This window comes from Rhipicephalus sanguineus, chromosome 11, assembly GCF_013339695.2.
Source record: "Rhipicephalus sanguineus isolate Rsan-2018 chromosome 11, BIME_Rsan_1.4, whole genome shotgun sequence".
NCBI lineage: Eukaryota > Metazoa > Arthropoda > Arachnida > Ixodida > Ixodidae > Rhipicephalus > Rhipicephalus sanguineus.
Genome location: NC_051186.1, coordinates 96,726,566 through 96,738,180, shown reverse-complemented (window position 1 = coordinate 96,738,180; position 11,615 = coordinate 96,726,566). Strand labels below are relative to the sequence as shown.

At 44.4% G+C, this 11,615-nt stretch overlaps 1 protein-coding gene across 1 annotated transcript; it reads left to right on the top strand.

Moving 5' to 3' along the window:
• The first annotated feature begins 3,615 nt into the window (after nt 1-3,615).
• On the top strand, nt 3,616-10,649 carry LOC125756426 (uncharacterized). Its single transcript, XM_049411213.1, has 4 exons — nt 3,616-3,838; nt 7,175-7,534; nt 7,733-8,137; nt 10,534-10,649. Exons 1-4 carry the CDS (start codon nt 3,616-3,618, stop codon nt 10,647-10,649), a joined length of 1,104 nt encoding a protein of 367 aa, XP_049267170.1.
• The last annotated feature ends 966 nt before the right edge of the window (nt 10,650-11,615 follow it).

The following is an 11,615-nucleotide window of genomic DNA, read 5'->3' as shown; positions in this document are numbered from 1 at the left end:
TATATTCCAGAAATAGCGTTCGTACGTAAGAGCTCGGGCAACGTTTACGTTCTGCTCATGCGCGGTTAGGAGCACGCAACGCTAACGCTAACGCTAAATCCTTGCGTTTGCTGTTATCCGCTATACTAAAACTCGCTATTATAGCGCAGGGTGACACTCCTCCGTACAGAACCTTTAAAGCAGGTTTCTTCGTGATAACAGTAAAACACAGTCGTAGCATTTTCTTGCTACCGCTTTCATTTCAGCTTTCTAAACACGACTTCTCTGGCAACACTAAAGAGCCCATGGGAGGCTAGGGACAAACTCTGCGCTGCTTGTAAAAGTCAAGTGTAAACGAAAACAAATCCACCCTAAGCACCACGACTCGTTAAATTCTGGAATGGCCGAAATTATCCTAGGTATACAGTACACTTTCAGTGTGTTATGAATCTTACCCATGCCACGGCTTTTATTTTTTCAGGTGTAAACAAGGCATATTCTTCAGATCAGCCCAGTCATCCTGTAATACAACTCTACAGAAAAATGTGTAACACTCGATAATTGAGAAACACGACGAGCCAGGCGTACGTGCAGCTCTTTCTATTAATGTCGGATACGCAAAGCCCTGAAGCACCCTGGAATTGTTGTTTTCCAAGTTTTCACTTGCAAGTCTGTGTATTTTCCAGTTTGAAGATTCTTGGGGTAAAATGAAGGCATCGGCCGTATGCCACTCTGGAACCCTTGGAGATTCAAATTTCGGCAGAACCCTTAGTGAGTGCACGCCCAATAAGCATTCAAAATTTATCAAGTGTGATTTTAATGGGGAAAATGCGTAATACGCAAATATTTTTAAGAGATTACGACAAAGGAGAATCGATTGCCACGTGTTTTTTGGCATAAGCTACAACAAGCAGCCACCGAGCACTTTGTGGGATTAAGGAGAACTGATTTGCATTATTGACACAGATCGTTAAGATAGACATTTGAAACTTTCAGTGACGTTAGCAATTGATTCTGTAACTTCTCCACATAAATTTGCCGTGGTCTTGGTACTGCCAGGGGAAGGATAAAAAAAAACATTTGCCTGAGATTTCGTATATCTTTTTAACGAGGCTGCGAACTAGGAATAAAGGTGTTATTTAGCGTTCACACTTTGTACACACATTTCAAAATGTGCCTACATATTAGGTATAACGATTTTCACCTTTATTTACAGAAGCGCAGCTCTCTTTCGCTGTGAAGGTTGTCGCCCGGATATAGTGAAGACATGCAGGTAAAGTATCGTCAGGTCGACTTTTGCCGCCGTTGTTGTGTGTCACTTGTAAATGTAAGACATACGCAAAAACAAAAAAAGAAAAGAAAAAAAACCTAGCTTCGTCCTCGCTTTAAGCGCTGTGCAGTAAACGACTGTTATCTTTTCTTGTCCAACTCTGAGTGAGTTGTTTTATTCCGTCTGACATGTTAGTGCCTTCTCGGCCATCGCTCACTAACTTGGACGGCTGACTATGCCCGATATTTCCAATCCATGTTGTGCATCTTTCGTAGGGCATCTGCAAAACTTATCATAGGCGGCGAGAAATGCTCGCTATTTCTACAGATTGCAGCCGTGAACACCCGAGCCGCTTCGTAATAATGCGCTTGGTTTCCCCTCCGGCGTTAAATGTCCGCTGTATTCTGCGACAACCATTGATGCCGTAGTCAGCGGGAAGGCCCGTAGACAAAGACGCTTGGTCCATTTTCTGTCACATTGTGCTGCGACCAAACGGTGAGTATTTCTTTGTCTTGTGTTCTCTTGCTATCCTTTGTCATTTTTATTTCCTTCCTTTTAAGGTCTGTCCGATACTGGCCATTGATTGTACCGGGCCCGTCTCTGTTTCCAATGTCAGTTTCGGTTACTGCTTTCCTCTAAGCTAGATAGGTACATTCTCTTTTTTTTTTTGGTGAACAGTGACAGCCTCAGTGGCGTTTATTTCGGCCTGCTTCTTTTTATGTCTATATCCCTAAGCCAAACTAGCACAGTAACTGCAGTACATGCTGATCTACATCTACACCTGAATTTTTTTATTATACAGGCTTATGCCGTATGTAAGTTTATTTTTATTATTATATTAACATGATAGCGTTAAAGAGCTCGTTTCGCAGAAATTCCGGTGTCAGCATCGGTATCATTGGTTGTGAGTGAAAATGTCGTCACAGATGCAAATAATAAAAAAAATGATGTACCCCAGGTAGAATCGAAGCCGGGCCTTCGGTGTGGCAAGCAGGTGTTCTACCACAGGACCATGTCAAATCTTCGAACTTCACTGAAAAGTAGCATTCATGCGTCACAAACATACGCGTCCTGTGTACAGGCATCACAGTACTGGATGTAATGTGCAAGTAAAACGTTTTACAAGCGTACATTGCCATCGGTCGTCACGCCATATGAATTGCATAACAAGTTGTGGTTTTAAGCCGACCACCCATTACAAAAGGAAAACAGATTACGGTGCGTACTCACTTACGAACACTGAGTGAGTGCATCCCAACTTCGAAAAAGTATCACGCACGTAATTTAAAGCATGCCACCCATCACAAAGGCACACACATTAGTGCGCGCGTTCTCTTAAGCACATAGTGAGTACACTGCAGTCATAAAAGTGATGTTGAAGAGGGCGGAAACTTTTACCTTTACTATAGGTATGCCGTGTTTGTGTGTGTGTGTGTGTGTGTGCGTGTGCGTGTGTGTGTGTGTGTGTGTGTGTGTGTGTGTGTGTGTGTGTGTGTGTGTTCGTGTAGTTGGCTGGCTGGCTGGCTGGGCGATTGACCATAATGAGAAGCGAAACAGAGCGCTATGAGGACGGGGCAGGATATCGCTGTCGCGTTCAACTCTCAAAGGCGACGCTTAAGCGTCGGCAAATTTTTTTCTCATAGTTCTGATGTCCGATGCACTAATGAGATGGCGCACTTATGACGACCAGCCGCTGAATAATTTATTAACACATTCCTCAAGCTTTATGCTGGAGAGAAAGCTTTCTTTTGAATCTTTTCCAAGTGCATTGTTTTGAGTGGCGCGTAACAATCTGCAACCAAAATCGGGACGAGATGATTTTAATGAACTACGAATTGCCGAAACATGAATGTCGAGTTGTACAATAACAAAAAAAATTGTGTGAAAATAGAGATGCAAGCCTACTCAAGGTTCCACCAGAATCATTGTTGAGCTTAACTCTTATGCCGCTAGCTTTGTCATTCAATGTTTACTTTCTTTATTTATCAGACAAAAGAGGACAAAATAAAGGACAGCAATAACCGTGCCATTGATACTGACCTTAAAGACTGCAAGCTGCCAAGAACATTGAAAGCACACCCTTATCAAGTATTGTACGCCATCATCTTGGAATATCAGTATTGCAATACAATATTCTTGGTTGAAGATGTAGTTGTTAGTATGCAAAGCGTGCAAGTATCATGAGCTAAATTATTGAGAAAAAGGCCCAGCAAAAAATTCTATGATTGTGCACTGGCCGGAGTAGCCTGACTGGTCATCAAAGCACAATGTGTAACAAAGCATTGACTTCTTTTTCAGAGACATTCACAACTTATAGAACGAACGTCGCAGCGTAGTGCTGGTAGTGCGTACAAACCAGTGGAGTCATGGCGTTGTCTATGGTCTCATTGAAGCAGGACCCATCCTTCGGGCTGGACTCGAGGCGCAGTTGGGTGCCTGCGGTATTTTTAAGCGTATCATTAACCACGGTGCTCATTGGGCAGTATTCGGTGGGTGTACACTTCTACGGCATCGTCCGCACTTACGGTGTCAGCCAGAAGGATTCATCGTGGCCACTTGTGCTGAGCCAGAGCCTGTCTTTCTTGGCAGGTACCTTGCATCAGTCTTTGTTTACTTATGTAAAATATTGCAATGGTGCTATGCATTGCATTGAGAGAGCAGCATGGTCTGGACAGGCAATGTTACGTTCGAGGGCTTTTTCAGCAAGTAGACTACTTATGGAATGAACTGCAAAGCTAGTTCTATCGTTCGGCCGTCATTACTGCAGGACCACCTGTTTGCTCTTGTGAAAGCAAGGAGTTGCGCAATTGTATATTGCGCAGATGACAGTGCTTTTGGAGCACAATTACTACGTACAGTGTCTTTCCGTTCCCCAAAGAGGCATCGGAACCTCCAGTGGCCATGGTCTGAGCAGAAACATCACTCATAACGTCACTGGTAGAGCGACACGTGGCTGTTGACTCTCATTCTGACAGTAGCGATGCTGGCGAAACAGCGAGAACCGAGAAGTGGCATGGCGTAAGTTACCGACACCCCAGTGACACGGGCTGCCAACTAACACTGGCGAAGTAGCGATGCATTTGCAACGCCACGCAGAAATTTTTCCTTGCACTCAGATTTTGGCGGTGGTATGGCGCCGCACGTGACGTTCCCGTTCAGGTCACGTGAATCGCATGTGACGGAGATTGGAAGCACCGCTGTTGCGCTCTTCAGCCTCGGAATCATGCCTGCTTACAGTCACCGGTGTAAGCGCACATGGTTTATCGCTAACGGGGCTGATAAGATTGCCACGAAGTCGCGCTGTTAACAGCGGAGCAGTTTGAAGGGGTACTGACACAAGAATTTGGCCTCGCGTTTTTTTTTTTCTGCTATTTGTTGCTGGGGGCCTGTTAGTCATAGCACGGCACATCGTTTGCTGCAGCGCGTGACAGTTAATTAATTACAAGCTCCTCATGACCGAGCAGTGTCAGTTTTGGTTTCAAAAACGACAAGCCTCCGGGTGCAACTATCACCACCTAGCGGGTGCAGCGCTCGATCACCTCAGCACACAGATGTGTGGCGCACTTCCGCGCGGTTAGCGAGCAGCTGCCGAGAAGTAGGCGGCTGACGCCGCTGTAGGGGACGCGGCAAAAAGACATGGCGGCTGTGACGTCATTATAACTTGTTGCAGCGTGGTCACGTGAGAGAGGTGGGGTTCCCGAGTGTCCGCTCTGAAGGTGTCAGTAGCGCTACGATGTCGATCGCTCACGTAAACTTCAAAATTCATTTAAAATAACTTCCAATCTATACTCGTTGTTGGTATTTTGCAGTTATATACGCAGGTTCACTGGAATTGATCCCGCAGGCTATCTTGGCCGCGAAATTTTGTGTCAGTACCCCTTTAAGCTTTCCGTTCCGTTGTTTAGCGTGACCAGAAAATAATGCTGAGCCGAGGGCGTGCAACGCAATTACTCGGCCGGCACACTCTCTTTCCGTCGTCTTCTCCATTTTAGAATTGACTATAAATAAATACGCCTTGCTCTTGACGATGTACTAGCGAGAAATGAGGATACTCGCAAACTTTTCCGTATTGCCTAGTAATTTGGCGGTTAATAGGGCCTGCAGATGGCACATTCATTGAGGATGACACGATGGATGTGCAATGCAGGCGTTTCGTCTATGCGTGTGCCTTCTGAAGAAAGCGAAAAAGAAGCACAGATAAGATATACGGAAGAGAAAGAGGAGAAATAAAGAGAGAGAGAGAAAAAAAAACACCGGAGCACAGAGAGAAAGAACCTCGCTAATTACTACGACGCTAATTCAGTTCACGGCAATTAGCATCACGTTAATTGTGACCTTGCTAATTAAGTTCATATTATTTATTAACACTGCGGTAACACCATGCAATCTTCCGTGTGAGGTCGTGAACAACTTCCGTTAATTGCGTTACTGTTGCAATCCCGCGTCTAAGACCGTGCTGGCTAGGTGACAGTATGCGATTTTCCTCAAGATACACTGTCAGGTGTTTTAAAATTATATGCTCTAGGATCTTACATGATGTACTGGCAAGAGAATTGGGTCGGTAGTTTGAAGGACAATTTGTGTCGCCTGATTTATGAACTGGTATCACCTTTGTTTGCCTCCAGTCATTTGGCACACGCGCAGTTGAAAGTGAAATGCGATAGATAATGCCATGGTATCTGCTGCACCATTCTGCGTATCGCTTAAGGAATTCGTTTGGACTATTGTAAATGAAAATGATTATGTCATGAAAAGAATTAGCGCATCTTGCACTGAGTCGCGCAAGGCTGGGTGACAGCCGAGTTGCTGGGCACGTTTCCGCTTTGCTTCTTAGCCACCTGCACAGGTAGCTTGGGTGGTACCTGAGCGCGTGCCGGTTCATAGCGATGATAATTTTCTATCTACGACACACGGCCAACCGCGACCATAACCGCACTGCTGTGAAACAAAAGTAATGGAGTATATCAGGTAACATTATTGTGCAGGAAGTTGAATGCGTTGTCTGCAAGGACACCTAGTGAGACTTATTTACAAATGCCTGTAGAATCTCCAGGACCTATCCTTAACAATGAACAAGGATGCCGCGTTTCATAAGGTTTACTGGCCAATCCCTGCGTGATGGTTCGTGGGCCGTCAGATGCAGGAAAACCAAGACACGAACGTGGAACACATTTATCGACTTGACACACACACAAGTACACACACACAATTACACACGCTTTGTCTCACTGAACAATACAGATATCCCTAAGTCCTAAATTTTAGAGTTTTAACCATATGCGAGAGGATCCGCGCGTCGTGCCGTATAGGCCCGTCGAACGTCACTCACATACCGCAGTCAGGTAGCGACGATGCCAGCACGAAGCGGACAGGTGCGTGGTGCGAAGGTGCACAAACATACGACGACCTGCTCGTCGCGGAACGCACAGGCCCACGCTGACGACGGCCGACTCGGACGTGGCACCACGGCCACGATCTTGGCTCGGGAAAGGTCAGTTTGGACGTGGCACCGAGGTCACGACCTCGGCTCCAGAACGGGTCAGCTCGGGTTGCGCCGGAACCGCTTGGACGTGGCACCGAGGCCACGATCTCGGCTCCTGGCCCGCACGCTCGTTCACCACAGGAAGAGCTGCTAGGCCCGGCACGTAACGATTGCTCGTTCCCGGGACGCTCGTTCCTGGCCGCGTTCTTCCAGCCCGGCGACGTTCTCCAGCTCTCGAGCTTCGCGAGCGTCTCGCTCGCGCACACCGTCGTCGTCCTCTTTGGTTCCGTTTTCTCCTTCGGTTGTGGGTTACAGTCTCTTACTACCACACCCTGCTTCTGGGCAACGCACAGTCATTTTAGCGCAAATTTCTAACTCCAGATTTCTTTTACTACTGAATGCCACTCTTGTATTCTGCACTCACAACAATTTTTACTTTTCAGGAATGTCTGTGGGCGGCGTCTTCGTCGCGGCCACTGTTCTTGTCTCCCAGTATTTCGAGGCACGGCGCGCTACGGCCATTGGTCTCATCGTCACGCTCAGCGGAACCAGCCTGCTTTACGTTCCATACATGGCTGACGTTTGTCACTCTACCTACGGCATCAACGGCCCATTCTTGTTGTTGGGTGGAGTAATGCTGAATGCATTCCCACCAGTTTTCACCCTCCGCAGTCCCGAATGGCTGCGACGTGAAACCACTCCTTCTATTAGAGCACGCAACGAGTTCCACGAAGCAACGCTCGCAGAAAAAAGCAACAATCACGCCACCATTGACAGTGATCACCAAAATTTATCTTCTAACGGTACGGGAGAGTGTGTGGCTAACAACATCGACGTGAAGCTCGCAGAAACCCTACTTGAACGACACGTGCAGCTCCTTCAATCGCGAAAACCACTAACAGATTACCTACAAAGAAGCCACATACGAAAACAAAGTTCCGCGAGTGTGCTGAAAAAATTCGCCACTGCGAAATTCGTGGTGATTGCATTATCGTTTTCAGTTGTGGCATTCGGTATGGCAACGTTTATCATGTTAGCGGTAGACCTCGCGACCGACAGGGAAGTCAAGCCTTCTAAGGCAGTGTTCCTTCTGAACGTTTTCGCTGCCGCCGATATTTGCATGAAGCCAACCAGTGGCCTTCTTGTTGACTTCAAGATATTGTCCCTGGAAGCCGTGATGTTTCTGGGCTTCCTTCAATTCATCGCCTGCGAGCTCCTTGCCATTCTCAAAGCACTTCCACTCATGCTGGCGTCTGGGGCAATATATGGCGTCAGTAACGGTTGCAAGTTCACACTCCTAGCGCCGTGCCTTGTGAAGAACTTTGAAGTGGAGGCACTGCCAATTATGATGGGCGTAGTGACTTTCTGCAATGGACTCGCGCTCCTCACAAGGCCCCTTCTAGTGGGTACGTGTGCGCTTTTATTTAAAATTGTGACACTTCAAGTGATTGTAATGCGTAAGCTGCAAAAAAAAAAAAAAGAAATGGAACGTACAACCACCCGTCCAACAAACGTACCAAAAAAGTGATTACCAGAGGCAATATGTCGCAAGAAACACTTCTGTATGTGATTCACGCTATACGAGATTTTGTTGCTTCGTCACCCTTGATCGGGTTACCTATGATGACAACTGTGTCGAGAAGTTCAACATCGTAACTTCGTTCTCATTAATGCTAATAAACGTAAGCGCAATGTCCGTATTGCTTAATTTTGGTTAGTTTTGCTGCAGTTCTTAAAAACAAAAAATAAACAACTAGTGTGTAAGCGTTTGTCAAAAAAATACTGGCACGATTGAGCGAAGACAGGTAGCAAAATTTTTTTGGAAACCTTCACAAGGACTGACGTGCGAATTCTTTTGTTCAGTAATAGAGCGTGACACTATTCTCAGCTGAACTGCACGTGGCGTTTTAAATTCAAAGAAGCCCTATAAATCTGATTATATTTCGAACATTTGGGTCCCCAGGAAATTTGCGTTTGATTTTTGTTCCTTATTGAAATCAAATTTCACGGCATTTTTCGTGTTCTTTAATTCTGTGTTATTCTCGCTCAACCCGAAATGTGGGAGCAATATTGTATGTGCTGGTATGTGTCATCGAAGTAATGGGGGACGAAATGAAGTGGTGGCGTTTGAGTCGCACCACTGGGTGCCCAAATGTGAGAAGCATGGATATGTATCGTAATTGACAGCTCGTGTATGTGGAATACCTTGGAGCGGAAACATAGCTATGGCTGTGAAATTGTTCAGTGGCTCAACCACAGAAGTCGTCACTTAACGATGCTCTCTACCGAAAACAGAGACATAGCACTTATGACTTGGTAGAATTGCCCCCACTAAATTTTTGTAAGATTTTTTATTGGCGCTACAAAATAATGCGTTGTTTTAATTAAAAAAAAACGTTAAGGTATCAATATTTTTATGGCACAACTATGCGTTCTTGCTATTTTCCGCTAGCAGTAATGCGATATCACTGAAAAATACATAGTTTTAAATCCCGCCATAGTTCTTAATAGTCTTTTGCATGTTAGGTTGTTTAGTTGAAGTATTAGTCTTGTATACCAGAGGGAATTGTTACTTTTTTACTGAACATTGAACGCTGGAGCGTTTATTACAGTGTCTTCTGATGTATTTGATATCGCGAGATATTGAGGTGCGAGTTCCGTTCTGGTGAATCCAGTTTTGTCCTGTGATAGCCGCCTTCCAAAAGAAATGATTTATTGATAAAATTGGCACCATTAAAAATAGTAGACAAAAATTTCTTATTCAGTTTTCTTATTTCACCTAATCATAGGCTAATGTGGTTTTTCGCCAGAAATACTTTATAGGCCCAATTCAGCATCCAGGTTGCATAAAATGAATAAATATGGGACGAGTGGCAGCCTTTCAAGTGCTTGAAGTTATACGCTGCCTGCCTAACACGAAAGTAATACGTGTCAACAAGATTCGTTTCCTTCCAGCATACTTTAGCTTTCTTCACCGTCTATGGCGGAAGGTTACATATGTAAATATGAAAGGTTTATTATGACATAATAAAGGTTTAATATGTACATATCAAAGTATACCTGAAGCAAATGATACCCATAAGAATTAACCTGTGGCAAGCTAGATTTATTTCTGTCTAAAAAAGCATTTGGATTGCAGTTAGACTTGCTCGTATGGGAGATACGAATATGAAAATTTTCTCTCAGCCAATGTCGCTGCACTATGTGCGAATTTTAGATTGTGCCTAAAAAAACAATTCCCTTTAGTTAGCTTTGGCGTGCAATCTCTTTTGCGTACGCGCGCTTTTGCTAAAACGGCTTTCTCATCTTTTTTCACAAAAACCGAGACTTCGCAATTTAAATTGTCTCTAATTGAATAGCAGTATGCACAAAATTGAATATTTCAGGTGTGATGCTCTAAATGCCGGCCCCTGAACGAATGTAGTCGCTCGTGTGCACTGAAGCATTCACGCTCCTTGGAAGCGCCATGATCAGTGCACTCACATTCATAGTCAGGACTGGCGGAACACTGGCAGAGTCTTTTTTTTTCCATATGGTCCCACATGGCGTCTAAATTACGAATTCTCTTGCCTCATCATCCATTTCGAATTCACGCTGAAATTCGGTATATCGCGAAGTCACCGTAACAAATTAAACAGGTTATATTTCTCGTACTTCTATAGAACTTCCTGCATTACAATCGACGAGTGCATTTTGATGCACACTTTTTTTTCTGTGCTTTTAAGGTAAAGCATCATTAATTACCAATACTATTTTACAAACGATCCATTACATTCTTTTCAAGGATATTGGCGTGACACAGTGAAAACGTACAATGACCTTCTTCACTTCAAGGCCGGGATAAATGCCTTCTTCGGCGTCGCATGGATTGTACAGATCTACATGAAAAGACGAGAACAGCCAGCTCTACACACCTGAGCCTATATCTGTACGAATTTGCCGGTTGTTGTCACAGAAAATCATACTTCACATAAAAAACAGCGCTAAAAACGGCGGACAAGAGAAAGAAGGACACAGACAGCGGCGCTGACTTACAACAAGATTTATTTGCTAGCACCGCGCAATATATACTTGCGCAGATACTGCGCAAGTATATATTGTGCGGTGCTAGCAAATATACTTGTTATATACATATACTTGCGCAGATACTGCGCAAGTATATATCGCGCGGTGCTAGCAAATAAATCTTGTTGTAAGTCAGCGCCGCTGTCTGTGTCCTTCTTTCTCTTGTCCGCCGTTTTTAGCGCTGTTTTTTATGTGAAGTATGTCATACCAACTCGCCCAAGCAACCACTTTAGCTACAGAAAATCAATTGTAAATCGGGGCATGAAATTTCACCCGTGACTATTATTCTGATTCCCCAATGCCGCCTGTAATATTTATAGTGTACAGTAAAAATGGCTATGCTATATGCAGTTTTGTTGTGTTTAACATATAGATGAGAGACTTGAGGGATGGGGTGCTGTATATAGAATCAGTAAGTGTACTCTCCCCTTAATGCTTTGAATGTTTGTAGAACTTGCGTTGCTATTTAATTGTCTTTTTCGTGACGTTCTATACCTTAAGTTTCAGAAAAACCAATACTTTCTAAAACACTATGGGATGTTCTCTATATCTTAACGTAGATTTTATATTACTTCATAAATATTGAACAGTCCTGCATTGGCACTGGGCAGTGTGCTCGTCCGTTATGAGTGTGAAATCGGAAGGAGAGAGAAGCTGAGAATAGTCGGACCCTTTCATTCACTTATTGTTAGTTTTTTGTATCTACAGAATGTTTATCTTTGAAGTGGCCGTTACTGCAGCGCGTTATTGCTAAAGTGCATGAAGAGTGGTCGATACGAGACAGTTGAATCTGCGTGTAACTTCGTTGACAGAATATGT

Bases quoted from the DNA above. Each gene is read 5' to 3' on its own strand.
- LOC125756426 (XM_049411213.1), top strand. From the start codon at position 3,616: ATGGCGTTGTCTATGGTCTCATTGAAGCAGGACCCATCCTTCGGGCTG. The intron at 3,839-7,174 runs GTACCTTGCATC...TTTACTTTTCAG, and splicing joins GAGCCTGTCTTTCTTGGCAG to GAATGTCTGTGGGCGGCGTC. The intron at 8,138-10,533 runs GTACGTGTGCGC...GGCGTGACACAG, and splicing joins CACAAGGCCCCTTCTAGTGG to TGAAAACGTACAATGACCTT.